Here is a 13702-nt window from a genome sequence, read left to right on the forward strand (position 1 = left end):
GCTCGTCTGAAGCCGCCCTTATGAAGATAGCCAAGCACAGCCCATGAACACCATAGAAGTGAATGAAGCTATGATCACGCATGCGTACCACCACTCCATTCACCCGGCAGACTTGGGTGCAATTACAACCCCACAATCAATCATTTATCACTTATCCCGTGGAAAGGAGATAAGTAATTGTTGTGGGATAAGTGCTTTACTGACCCTGAGATGTCCTAAGTTGTATTTCTCAGGAGAAGATCCATGCTTTAGTATTTATGTGTGGCCCTACAATATGGCGGGGAACATTCATTTGGAATCCATTGTCACAGACCAAGGTAATAGTCAATACAAAAAAAAGCTCAACAGTCCTCAATCCATTATGGTGCAAACACAATGATATTTTATACTAAATTTGTAAGGCTGACATGACCAGGTTTGGGAAAAGCCACTTTTCATTAAGATCTTTGGAATTATGTGGATTCCTGATATACATTGGTAATTTCCACTAGAAAGCACTTGTGTATGTACTGCATTGGCATATGTATGGACATTGTATGTGGTACATGGAGGGTCTATATATCTATATAATTCTTCAGTAGTCAATCTATGCAGCATTGTATGGTGTCTTCATAAGGCGCTCCATAGAGTCTAAAGGAGAATACCTCGGCAATCTGGCATGCAATGCTGCAGGCCACAAGTTTTGTTCTAACGGATCACAATGATTCTGTGAAATGTACAAAAGTTAATGGGTATGGGCAGGGACTAGAGATGAGCGAGCGTACTCGACAAGGCAGATTACTCGAGCGAGTATTGCCATTTTCAAGTACATGCCCGCTCGTCTCAAAAGATTCGAGGGCTGGCGGGGGTGAGCGGTGAGTTGCGGGAGTGAGCATGGGGGAGTGGGGGGAGAGAGAGATCTCCCCCCTGTTCCTCCTTGCTTTCCTCTGCCGCCCCCCCGGCGCCCCCCGAATCTTTTGAGACAAGCGGGCATGTACTCGAAAATGGCAATACTCGCTCGAGTAATTTTCCTTAGCGAGTACGCTCACTTATCTCTAGCAGGGACGTAACTATAGCAGATGCAGAGGATGCGGTTGCACCCGGGCCCCGTAGCCATAGGAGACTCGTAAGGCTACGTTTCTGCTTTAGAGAGCCCAGTACTATGAATAAACTATTACATTTAGGGGCCCCATTACAGATTTTGCATTGCTTTTTGCTTAAACTTCAATTTACGCCTCTGGATGGGTGCCATGTATGCATCAAAATTATGACCATGTGCATGAGCAATGGTGTAACCTGAACATCTGGGCCTAATGTAAAATTTACACTAAGCCACCCCAACCAAGCTAGTTATAGTAATTCTGTCCTCCTATGTGGTAGTGGGGCCATTAAGTCCCCTTAGAAAGAGCATTGGAGGTAGCAGCCACACCTGGGTCCACACATGGGCGGTCGGGTCCCTGTTACTAGTTTTGCACTGGACTTTAGAAACTTGAAGTTACTCCTTTGACGTCTTCTTCTGACTGCAGCGGAAGAGTAACTGGGAAGAAGAAACCATTCTAGTAACCGTTATATATTGTATTGGGGAAATGCTGATAATGCTGAGCTGAAATGTCTGCATCATCAGAAGTATGTTCTTCAGAAGTTTGTGAAAAAATGTAATATCAAAGCACATTGGTGCTATAACACGTTGTAGATATATGAGGTGCTAATCAAATCATTTGCAAGCACAATAAGTAGATTTTGCCGTTGGCACCGACAACAAAAATATACATCAAACTGATTTCTTAATTTTGTTCTAGCAGAGGTCCCAGGAGAGGCTCCAGAACTTTTGCTGGGTTTTTTGCTAAGTAGCCAAGAGTCCCCGTTTAGGTGAAAAATGCTTCAGATATACAAATGTGAGGGTGAGTTGGAGCTTTATTTTTTTTTTTACAACTTTTGATCATGATCGTCCTTTTCTTCTTTAACAGGTACTGAAGAAGAGAGGCTGGCACTTGAGGCAGCACTCATGTATGGTGTCAAGAAGGAATTTCAAGAGGAGGGACAGTTTCTATCTGCTTTTGACACTACAATGGAATTTCAAGAAGAGGATGCAATATTTGGCAGTGACTTCAAAGTCACTTTAACATTCAAGAACCAAAGTTCTAATCATTATACCTTGTCAACCTCCCTAGTAGGAAACGTTGTATTTTATACTGGGGTCCTGAAGGCAGAATTCAAGAACAAGACCATCCAAGTGGCTTTGGCCCCATCATCCAGTAAGATATAAAGCCTTTTAAGATAATTGGGTTCTAATTATGATTTGATATGTTATGTTTCCACTGCGGACTTTATGTTTCACAGTTCTAAAAACCATCAGGCTCATTACTGCAAGGGAATCCTTGTGCTTTCTGGTCTCTTTCTTCAATACAACCTTGCAGGCTCCGAATGACAAAGGAGGACAAATTAGGATTAAAATAGTGTTCTTTCGCATTAAAGTGACCCGACGACATAAATTCAAAGGTGTTATTTTAAAAGAATTCTATAATCCATTTTTTATTGCATAGTATGCAGTACATTCCCACTAAACAGGATCTGACTTTCTTCGTAGAAAATAGTGTTTCAACCCCTTGTGACCCTCAATCTCTGTCATAGAAAATCCCTTTTGTGATTACCTCAGGGAGACAGGGTTACTGGCAGGTCTTGTCGAGCTTATAGCAAATCCTAGCAGGTTTCAATCATTCAGCTTTAGCAAGTTACTATGAATGTGGTAAATTATTAATGGTATGTCAAAGCAGTATGGGAACTCAATGTAACACAAAAACCTAGGAAAATAGCGTGCCATAAATGATCAAAATGTAGCAATTATGTACAACAATGTTGCAGAGGAACTTTCCCCATAATTTGTAATCTAATCACTTGCTGCATAACAGGCTAGGAACTGCAATACAGCATGAAGTCTTAAAGCAGCTGTCTGATAGTAAAGTCCTATTCTAAATACCTAATTAGGGAATTCAGAGTTAATAGAGAAAGGTCCTCCATTCGGGACCTTTATCAATTAGCCAGGGCAGGGAACAGCTCTAGAATGTCTGTAGCTGTCAAGTACCCAACCCATCTGATTTCAATGGTTGGTGATGGACTATGATGGACTAACCTTGTGGCTATAAAAAAAAGGGTAATCAGGACTGGTGTGAAACACAACACTTTCCTGATGCCATTGCAGCTTATTTCTAGTGATCAGCAGAGGTCATACTGATCACATGGAAATTCGATGGCATAATATATGTATGTTCACTACTTGGTATAGGTATATGATGAGGTGCAGATGAGGGTGCTTTTCGATGGAACAATTATCATTCAAAATATTGTTTAAATGAGCAAAAGTAAATAATCATTCGGTCTAAGCACAAGCCGTTGGCCAAACGATGAATGAGAATCGTTCGCTTTACGTTCGTTGCTTATTTTAGGCAGGCATAAAAATCACTGTTCGCTAATCGTTCGGTTGATACAGCAACCGTTCAGTCCCTCTCATTCACTTATACAAGGACTGAATGATTCTCGTTTAGTAACATAGTATGTAATGGCTGAAAAAAGACACATGTCCATCCAGTTCAGCCTATTAACCACCAATGTTGATCCAGTGGAAGGCAAAAAAAACCCCAATGAGGTAGAAGCCAAATTTTCTTATTAAGGGGAAAAAATCCTTCCTGACTCTAATCTGAGTCTAATCCTTGAAGTTATTAATGATTATAACATATAATATTGTATCGCTCAAGAAAGACATCCAAGCCCCTCTTGAACTTTTTTATTGAGTTTGCTATCACCACATCCTCAGGCAGAGAGTTCCACAGTCTCACTGCTCTTACAGTAAAGAACCCCCTTCTATGTTGTGTAGAATCCTTCTTTCCTCTAGATGTAGAGGGCGCCCCCTTGTTACAGTCACAGTCCTGCGTCTAAATAGCTGATGGGAGAGATATGTGTATTGTCCCCTGATATATTTATACATAGTTATTAGAGCGCCCCTTAGCCAACGATGCATTTGCCTGTCAAAATAGGCTGCATGAGTGCAAATAACCTAGTGGTGACATCAATGGCTGGTTCACTCTTCCAAATGAGAATCGACTTATCTAAAATGCCCCTAAGTTTAATCGTAAAAGTTCTTATTTAATAACCCAATTTCTTTACATTTGCATAACCACACAGCTATGTGTACAGATACTCTGAATTCACAGGGTTTATAGATGACTTATATACAGCATGGTCTGTAAAATCTTGGTTAGGAATCTTTGAATTAGGCTGATTTTATATCTGCGTTGGAACTTCTGGCCGAAGGTTCCATCGCAGATTCGGCTGAAAACACCAGAAGAAAGAGAGCTGCATACAGTACTTTTTCTTCCATCCAAAAGCCAGGTGGACCCCATTATAATCAATGGAACGGAGTTGGAAAGCAGAAACCCTGCTGCCAATGTGAAACCACCCTTAGAAAATGTCATCGTTTCCCTTTCTAAACAACCCCGTAGACCTGAAAATCATTTATCAGACTCACAGTAACCTGACACTTTCATGTCCTACCGTCAACTCTTGGGGAGTTCATATATGCTGTTTATGTATAATCTATAGCAATGAATGGCTTGATTAATAGCCTAACCTGAATTAAAGAACTTGACACTTGGTTCAGGCTCAATTCACATAAGAGATGCTTTATGAACAATTGTGAATTTACTACCAACATCAACTCCATACAGTTATTTTTCGATGAATTTCACCCTCCATTATACTACTTATGAAGCGTATTGTCCCAGCATTAAATTTTACAAGACAGTATTCCCAAATTCCCTCTGTTGAGACAGGCAGAGCCAACAAAAGCCAAATCAATGAGCCAACCGGATGTATACAGTATATAGAAGAGTTTCCTACTCTTAATACACTCTTTATAAACTCTGCAAACCAATCATTTGATGTAAGATGACTAAAGAAAAAAAATGACAACGTAATATTTCCTTTAACCCTTTCCAATCCACTGCCTGACCTCTGAAGACATTATGATTTAAGGCTATACAGCTCCGATGGTGGAAGACGTCCGTCGGGGTTCTCTTACTGTATATTGCCAGGCTCTCTGCTGTCAGAGCCTATCCAACGTGTCACCTCATGCAGTACTGGCTTTAGCCAGCAGATAGCGCCGTTGTATAGCGGCAGAAAAAGAGTAAGCCCCCTAGGAAAACCAGGATACAAATTGGACTGGAAAGGGTTAAATAATGTGTTTGCAATAGGATAAAAAACAAATTGGAAATTGAATTCTCATTTTGAAAAAAAAAATCGTATCTCTTTGCATTATCTTCCACTTCTTTGTAATGGTGCCAACTCTGCTTTCGAGTGATTTACATTAAAGTCTATTTATTAACTGCAGATTATATGATTGAAAGCTGGAAAGAGCTGCGGCCTCTGTAGACACTTCAGTCGAGCACACAGATTCCTTGCTGATATATTTAGTTTGAAGAGGTGGAATTTGTGCAAATTACCTTTTAGTTACTTGAAACAAACAAACTGAATGTACATACTGGGTGATACTTGGAAATTCAACTCCGATGACCACTTCAGAATGGAGATTACATTTTCTCTCTTCCATTTCATTTCTCCATTAGCTAAAACTGTGGATGTGCAAATAAAAGCCGGTGAGTACATGAGCAACATCGCGGAGCAGGCGGCTCTACATTTTTTTGTCACGGCTCGTATTAATGAAACAAAGAAGATAATGGCCAAACAGAAAATTGTAGTATTGCTGGTTCCAAAGCTACGCCTTACGGTAAGAGCCATAGCCTTAAGGAAACCTTCTCATTCTTGGCATCGACTTGTGTATGAGCAACCACCTCAATGTCATGTTTTTCTATATGTGTTTTAGAATGGAGTATTCAAGGTTATTAAAACAAGCCATTCTATTATACTAACAACTCAAATGATGGGGAACCAGTTTTGAAGTTAGATTAGGTCCGTCAGTGCCAGTTGTGTTACACCATACAATAGTTGACATAGAGATCAAAGCTGATTTACGAAGAATAAATATAACGTGGCACGCTGGAGAAGGCTTATTATTCTGATCAGTCTGCCTTGTACTAGATAGAATCTATTGCAAAGTAGCCCCTTAACGCCTCAGGTACGGCCTGGCTGCAGGGTACTTAGCGCAACAGGACGTACACTAAGGCCTCCCTCACACAGGGCGTTTGCAGAAACGCAGCGTTTTTCAACGCTGCGTTACTGCAGATTCCGCCCCGTTTCAGCAGTGCTGGCATACTTTATGCCAGCGTTTTGGCTGCGTTTTCAGCTGGGCTGAAAACGCAGCCAAGAATGCTGAAAAGAAAAAAAAAGTAATACTCACCTAGCCGCTGCAGTCCGGGTCGGGGCCGCTGGTCTCTGCCGCTGATCCGGGCTTCCTCGGCACTCCCAAGTCTATTGCTGGAGGCCAGGTTTGAGAACCCCGCCTCCGGCAATAGAGTGCTGTGATTGGTTGTCGGTGCTTGCTCGATGCCCAATCACAGCCCTTCATTGACTGTCTCAGCCAATCAGAGCTTGCCGGCGCTGATTGGCTGAGACAGTCAATGAAGGGCTGTGATTGGGCATCGACTGTGCCGATAACCAATCACAGCACTCTATTGCCGGAGACGGGGTTCTCAAACCTGGCCTAGGGCAATAGACTTGTGAATGCAGGGGAAGCCCGGATCAGCGGCAGAGACCAGCGGCCGCGACCCGGACTGCAGCGGCTAGGTGAGTATTAACTTTCTTTTTTTCTCTCTACCTAGCTGGGGCAGATTTTGGGGGTAGGGCTTCTATTGCAAGCCCTCACCCCGAAAATCGGCGAGCGGTTAACGCTGCCATAAACGCGGCACCAAGTGTTGCCGCGTTTTCAGCAGTGCTAAAACCGCTGCCCATTCATTTTAATGGGCGACGCAGGGCTGAAAACGCCCCAAAATAGAACATGCATCGCTGTCAAAGCGCAGCGTTGCAAGGCGCTGCATTTTCAGCCCTGTGTGAGCAGCCCCATTGAAATGAATGGGAGCTAAACGCTGTATAAAACGCCCTGTGTGAGGGAGGCCTTACACCCAGAGGCGTAACATGAAGCTCCTGGGCCACAATGCAAAACCTGTAATGGGGCCCGCAACTATAATGCTTTATTCATTGTACTGGGCTCCCTGTATGGAGAAGAGAGGCCTTATGGGCCCCCTAAGGCTCCTGGGCCCGGGTGCAACCGCATCCCCTGCACCCTCTATAGTTACGCCTCTGCTTATACCCTGTGGATAGCACGAGATCAGAAGAGATCTTGAAGCCATTCGACAGCTGCCCTCCTGCTGCAACAGCGAGGGGGGGGGGGCATTGGGACAGTGACTCAAACTGTTAACCCCTTACATGTAAAGGGCTCATAGAGCGAAGGGTCCGCACCGACCTCTGTGTACCGGCCGGCACCTGTAACTGCAGGCATAACTCTCATTGAAATCAATGGGAGCCATGCCTGCAGTTACAAGCGCCGGCCGCTACATGGGAGGTTGGAACGGAGGTTTCCACTCCGACTTCTGTGTATTTGGAGTGGAAGTCTCCGCGCCAATGTTCCATGTAGTTGCCGGCGCTTGTAACTGTAGGCTCAGCTCTCATTGATTTCAACGAGAGCAATGCCTGCACTTACAAGTGCTGGCCACTAAACGGACGTCGGTGCAGAGGCTTCTGCTCCGACCTCTGTTATTGCGGCGCTGACAACATGGGCCCGCACAGCTGAGCGGCAGAGCCCGGCCAAACAACTATTGATGACCTATTCTGATGATAGATCATCAATAGTATTTATGCCTGGAAAACCCCAGTTTTCTATTGACGCAGCACTTATCTAATAAGCATAGGCTTGTCTTCTGCTTGTAGTAGTATGACTACGGCTACTTAAGATTTGTTATCTGCTATCTATGTATATTTCTATCTCTTTCCAAACATATTGGCATTCACAGTAAAAAAATAAATGGTTTTATCTTCCTTATTTACGTAGCTGCACAATTATTGCAGTATTTTCATAATTTTACCTTTAGTGTGTGAAATCTCCATAGGCACAATAATGCATCTTTAAATGTGAGGCTGATGGACGGAGCTGTCACCCACTAACTTAATAAAAGTGGATATCAACTCCTGCTAATACAGATGTAATGCATCTCAAAGCAGTAGGATGCAAACAGTGAAGCAGATGAAGATTTTTATTGTGGTAATTATGATTGAAATGATGCCGTTCTTAGCTCTGCCTAGAAGATATACAATGTACCTATTACAAAGAGAAGAAAGCACATCATATAGGAATGTTAATTCCTCCCCATTTACAATTAGAACTGATATAAAACAAATGATGTTCTCATCAGCAAACCAGCTGCTAATATAACTTAGCGATTCCATAAAGAATATACATCTCTAACAGAGGAATCAACTACCGGAATAAAGGTATAATATATTTGTAACTTTGGTAAAGGCTTTAAACTGGCTGTATCAACATGGTAGAATATAGAAAACACACACTTAGGGCTCAGTCAATGAGCAATTTTTTTTCGCGCCTCAGTGCAAAAAAAAAAAAAGGACTCCGTGGATGTGCAAAATGAGCATGACCGAAGGTCCGTACGTTTTTTTACATGTGCGCAAAATACTGTGTTCAGGCCTTCAACGGGCAAAGTTTCATATGCCCGTTCACTGGAGCAGCTGTGCTTGTAAAAGTGCAGCTGCTCCACGAAGGTCCCCTCATCACTGAACACTGTGACAGCACTGTCACAGTGTTCAGTGATGATGGGACTTCCCGCAAGGTTGAAAGAATCCCCTGCCAGAGGACAGTGATGTTGGAGTACTGTTAGGCAATTAAGAAGCGTTTTTATTTCCACCTTGCCTGGGTTTTGCAGTCTTCAATTTTTGCAGTCTCCTTTGACTGGTGTAGGTGAACATTGCTGGATCCGGGTTCTGTGATTTATCCAGCAACTGGATTCTGCGATTCTCCCAGCAATTCATAAGATAAGTATTGTGGTTTATTTTGTGGAGTTTGTTTATTTGCACAGTGGTATTCATTTGTTATAGGTTGCAGGGTTAGTGAGTGGCCAAGGAAAGAGGGTGAATGTGTCCTTATCAAGGCGAGTCGTTCACTATTAGGTAGGGACTGTCATCATCTAGTGCCCAGTAGGGAACGTTCAGCTCCTCTTTTGTTTTCTTTACCATGTATAACTAGTCTTCCTGGTAGTGTGTTGTGAACATTGGCAGAGAGATTATTTTTTGGTTTGCAGTTATTGCATGCACAACATGGACATTACAGATTGAACAGTCTTACTTTTTCTGTAGGATATTGTATGTTGAATTTATGGATCCCATAGAAGCCTTGTCCAACCAGCTCAGGGCAATGGCAATTGAGGTCGCTAAAGTTAAGCGGCAGCAACTGGTTCTGAGAGGCTCGGTGAAGGAACCGAAGCTTGAGTTACTGGACGGTTTTCAGATGACAGGCAAGAGTTTGCTATGTCTAGGGAGCCCTGTAAATTACATTTTCGCTTGTGCCCCATTTCTTCAGGTGATGAGACTCAGAGAGTGGGAATTGTGATTTCTACGTTGCAGGGAGCCCCACAGTCCTGGGCCTTTTCCCTGTCACCCACTTCAGAGGCATTGTCATCAGTGGATAATTTTTTTCTGCATTAGGTTTAATTTATGATGACTTGGATAGAATGTCATTGTCGAAGGGGAAAGTTAGGTCTTTGCGTCAAGGTGGATCATGCATTGAGGAATTTTGTGCTGAATTTCGTCACTGAGTCACAATGGAATTATCTTGCACTATAAAGCCAGTTTTGCTTTGCCTTAATGATAAAAGAAAAGACTGGATGGTGTCTCATCCCATGCCTCGCAGTTTGGACAATGCCATATCATTTGCATCTGCATTGGATAGCGTGTGAGAGAACAACATGATAAATAGAGATGAGCGAGCACCAAAATGCTCGGGTGCTCGTTACTCGAGACGAAATTTTCGCGATGCTCGAGGGTTCATTTCGAGTAACGAACCCCATTGAAGTCAATGGGCGACCCGAGCATTTTTGTATATCGCCGATGCTCGCTAAGGTTTCCATTTCTGAAAATCTGGGCAATTCAAGAAAGTGATGGGAACGACACAGCAACGGATAGGGCAGGCGAGGGGCTACATGTTGGGCTGCATCTCAAGTTCCCAGGTCCCACTATTAAGTCACAATAGTGGCAAGAGTGGGCCCCCCCCCACAGCAACTTTTACTTCTGAAATGCCCTCATTAGCAATGTATACCTTAGCTAAGCACCACACTACCTCCAACAAAGCACAATCACTGCCTGCATGACACTCCGCTGCCACTTCTCCTGGGTTACATGCTGCCCAACCCCCCCCCCCCTGCATGACCCAGTGTCCACAGCGCACACCAAAGTGTCCCTGCGCAGCCTTCAGCTGCCCTCATGCCACACCACCCTCATGTCTATTTATATGTGCGTCTGCCATGAGGAGGAACCGCAGGCACACACTGCAGAGGGTTGGCACGGCTAGGCAGCGACCCTCTTTAAAAGGGGCGGGGCGATAGCCCACAATGCTGTACAGAAGCAATGAGAAATATAATCCTGTGCCACCTCCATCTGGAGCTGCACACGTGGGCATAGCAATGGGGAACCTATGTGCCACACACTATTCATTCTGTCAAGGTGTCTGCATGCCCCAGTCAGACCGCGTTTTTTTATAAATAGTCACAGGCAGGTACAACTCCGCAATGGGAATTCTGTGTTCACCCACAGCATGGGTGGCTCCCTGGAACCCAGCGGCTGTACATAAATGTATCCCATTGCAGTGCCCATCACAGCTGAGGTAACGTCCGATTAAATGCAGGTGGGCTTCGGCCCACACTGCATGCCCCAGTCAGACTGGGGTTCTTTAGAAGTGGACACATGCAGTTACAACTCCGTGTGGACCGACAGCATGGGTGGCTCCCTGGAACCCACCGGCTGTACATAAATGTATCCCATTGCAGTGCCCATCACAGCTTATGTAACGTCAGCTTTAATGCAGGTGGGCAAAAAATTTATTGGATTACACTGTAGGCGAGGGCCCCAAAAAATTGGTGTACCAACAGTACTAATGTACGTCAGAAAAATTGCCCATGCCCAACCAAGAGGGCTGGTGAAACCCATTAATCGCTTTGGTTAATGTGGCTTAATTTGTAACTAGGCCTGGAGACAGCCCAGTTAAAATAAAAATTGGTTGAGGTGAAAGTTTCAACGCTTTAATGAGCATTGAAACGTATAAAAATTGTTTACAAAAATTATATGACTGAGCCTTGTGGGCCTAAGAAAAATTGCCCCTTCGGCGTGATTACGTGAGGTTTCAGGAGGAGGAGCAGGAGGAGGAGGATGAATATTATACACAGATTGATGAAGCTAAAAGGTCCATGTTTTTGATGGTGATTGAGAACAATGCTTCCATCCGCGGGTGCAGCCTACATATTGTTTAGGTATCGCTGCTGTCCGCTGGTGGAGAAAAGAAGTCTGGGGAAATCCAGGCTTTGTTCATCTTGATGAGTGTAAGCCTGTCGGCACTGTCGGTTGACAGGCGGGTATGCTTATCTGTGATGATTCCCCCAGCCGCACTAAACACCCTCTCTGACAAGACGCTAGCCGCAGGACAAGCAAGCACCTCCAGGGCATACAGCGCGAGTTCAGGCCATGTGTCCAGCTTCAACACCCAGTAGTTGTAGGGGGCAGAGGCGTCACGGAGGACGGTCATGCGATCGGCTACGTACTCCCTCACCATCCTTTTACAGTGCTCCCGCCGACTCAGCCTTGACTGGGGAGCGGTGACACAGTCTTGCTGGGGAGCCAGAAAGCTGTCAAAGGCCTTAGAGAGTGTTCCCCTGCCTGTGCTGTACATGCTGCCTGATCTCTGCGCCTCCCCTGCTACCTGGCCCTCGGAACTGCGCCTTCGGCCACTAGCGCTGTCGGATGGGAATTTTACCATCAGTTTGTCCGCCAGGGTCCTGTGGTATAGCATCACTCTCGAACCCCTTTCCTCTTTGGGTATGAGAGTGGAAAGATTCTCCTTATACCGTGGGTCGAGCAGTGTGTACACCCAGTAATCCGTAGTGGCCAGAATGCGTGTAACGCGAGGGTCACGAGAAAAGCATCCTAACATGAAGTCAGCCATGTGTGCCAGGGTACCTGTACGCAACACATGGCTGTCCTCACTAGGAAGATCACTTTCAGGATCCTCCTCCTCCTCCTCCTCAGGCCATACACGCTGAAAGGATGACAGGCAAGCAGCATGGGTACCCTCAGCAGTGGGCCAAGCTGTCTCTTCCCCCTCCTCCTCATGCTCCTCCTCCTCCTCAATGCGCTGAGATATAGACAGGAGGGTGCTCTGACTATCCAGCGACATACTGTCTTCCCCTGCCTCTGTTTCCGAGCGCAAAGCGTCTGCCTTTATGCTTTGCAGGGAACTTCTCAAGAGGCATAGCAGAGGAATGGTGACGCTAATGATTGCAGCATCGCCGCTCACCATCTGGGTAGACTCCTCAAAGTTTCCAAGGACCTGGCAGATGTCTGCCAACCTGGCCCACTCTTCTGTAAAGAATTGAGGAGGCTGACTCCCACTGCGCCGCCCATGTTGGAGTTGGTATTCCACTATAGCTCTACGCTGCTCATAGAGCTTGGCCAACATGTGGAGCATAGAGTTCCACAGTGTGGGCACGTCGCACAGCAGTCGGTGCACTGGCAGATGAAACCGATGTTGCAGGGTGTGCAGGGTGGCAGCGTCCGTGTGGGACTTGCGGAAATGTGCGCAGAGCCGGCGCACCTTTCCGAGCAGGTATGACAAGCGTGGGTAGCTTTTCAGAAAGCGTGGGCCAGGCATGGCACGTGCGTGAGGCTGCCGAGCTGCAGAGCCGCCACCAGGTTACGGCCGTTGTCACACACGACCATGCCCGGTTGGAGGCTCAGCGGCGCAAGCCAGCGGTCGGTCTGCTCTGTCAGACCCTGCAGCAGTTCGTGGGCCGTGTGCCTCTTCTCTCCTAAGCTGAGTAGTTTCAGCACGGCCTGCTGACGCTTGCCCACCGCTGTGCTGCCACGACGCGCGACACCGACTGCTGGCGACGTGCTGCTGCTGACACATCTTGATTGCGAGACAGAGGTTGCGTAGGAGGAGGAGGAGGAGGGTGGTTTAGTGGAGGAAGCATACACCGCCGCAGATACCACCACCGAGCTGGGGCCCGCAATTCTGGGGGTGGGTAGGACATGAGCGGTCCCAGGCTCTGACTCTGTCCCAGCCTCCACTAAATTCACCCAATGTGCCGTCAGGGAGATATAGTGGACCTGCCCGCCTGTGCTTGTCCACGTGTCCGTTGTTAAGTGGACCTTGGCAGTAACCGCGTTGGTGAGGGCGCGTACAATGTTGCGGGAGACGTGGTTGTGCAGGGCTGGGACGACACATCGGGAAAAGTAGTGGCGACTGGGAACTGAGTAGCGCGGGGCAGCCGCCGCCATCATACCTTTGAAAGCCTCCAATTCTACAACCCTATACGGCAGCATCTCCAGGCTGATAAATTTGGCTATGTGCACGTTTAACGCTTGAGCGTGCAGGTGCGTGGCGGCGTACTTGCGCTTGCGCTCCAACACTTGTGCTAGCGACGGCTGGACGGTGCGCTGAGAGACATTGGTGGATGGGGCCGAGGGCAGCGGAGGTGAGGGTGTGGGTTCAGGCCAGGAG

At 46.0% G+C, this 13702-nt stretch overlaps 1 protein-coding gene across 1 annotated transcript in view; it reads left to right on the top strand.

The window, feature by feature from the left end:
- The window catches only part of F13A1 (coagulation factor XIII A chain), a 202642-nt gene that overhangs the window by 157876 nt on the left and 31064 nt on the right, over positions 1-13702 (top strand). Inside the window, exons 12-13 of the mRNA XM_066579300.1 lie at positions 1947-2234; positions 5598-5758. Of these exons, the coding sequence (XP_066435397.1) occupies positions 1947-2234; positions 5598-5758 (449 nt within the window). The remainder of the gene's footprint in view (positions 1-1946; positions 2235-5597; positions 5759-13702) is intronic.

The sequence above is a fragment of the Eleutherodactylus coqui genome, chromosome 9 (genome assembly GCF_035609145.1).
Source record: "Eleutherodactylus coqui strain aEleCoq1 chromosome 9, aEleCoq1.hap1, whole genome shotgun sequence".
NCBI classification, from domain to species: Eukaryota; Metazoa; Chordata; class Amphibia; order Anura; family Eleutherodactylidae; genus Eleutherodactylus; species Eleutherodactylus coqui.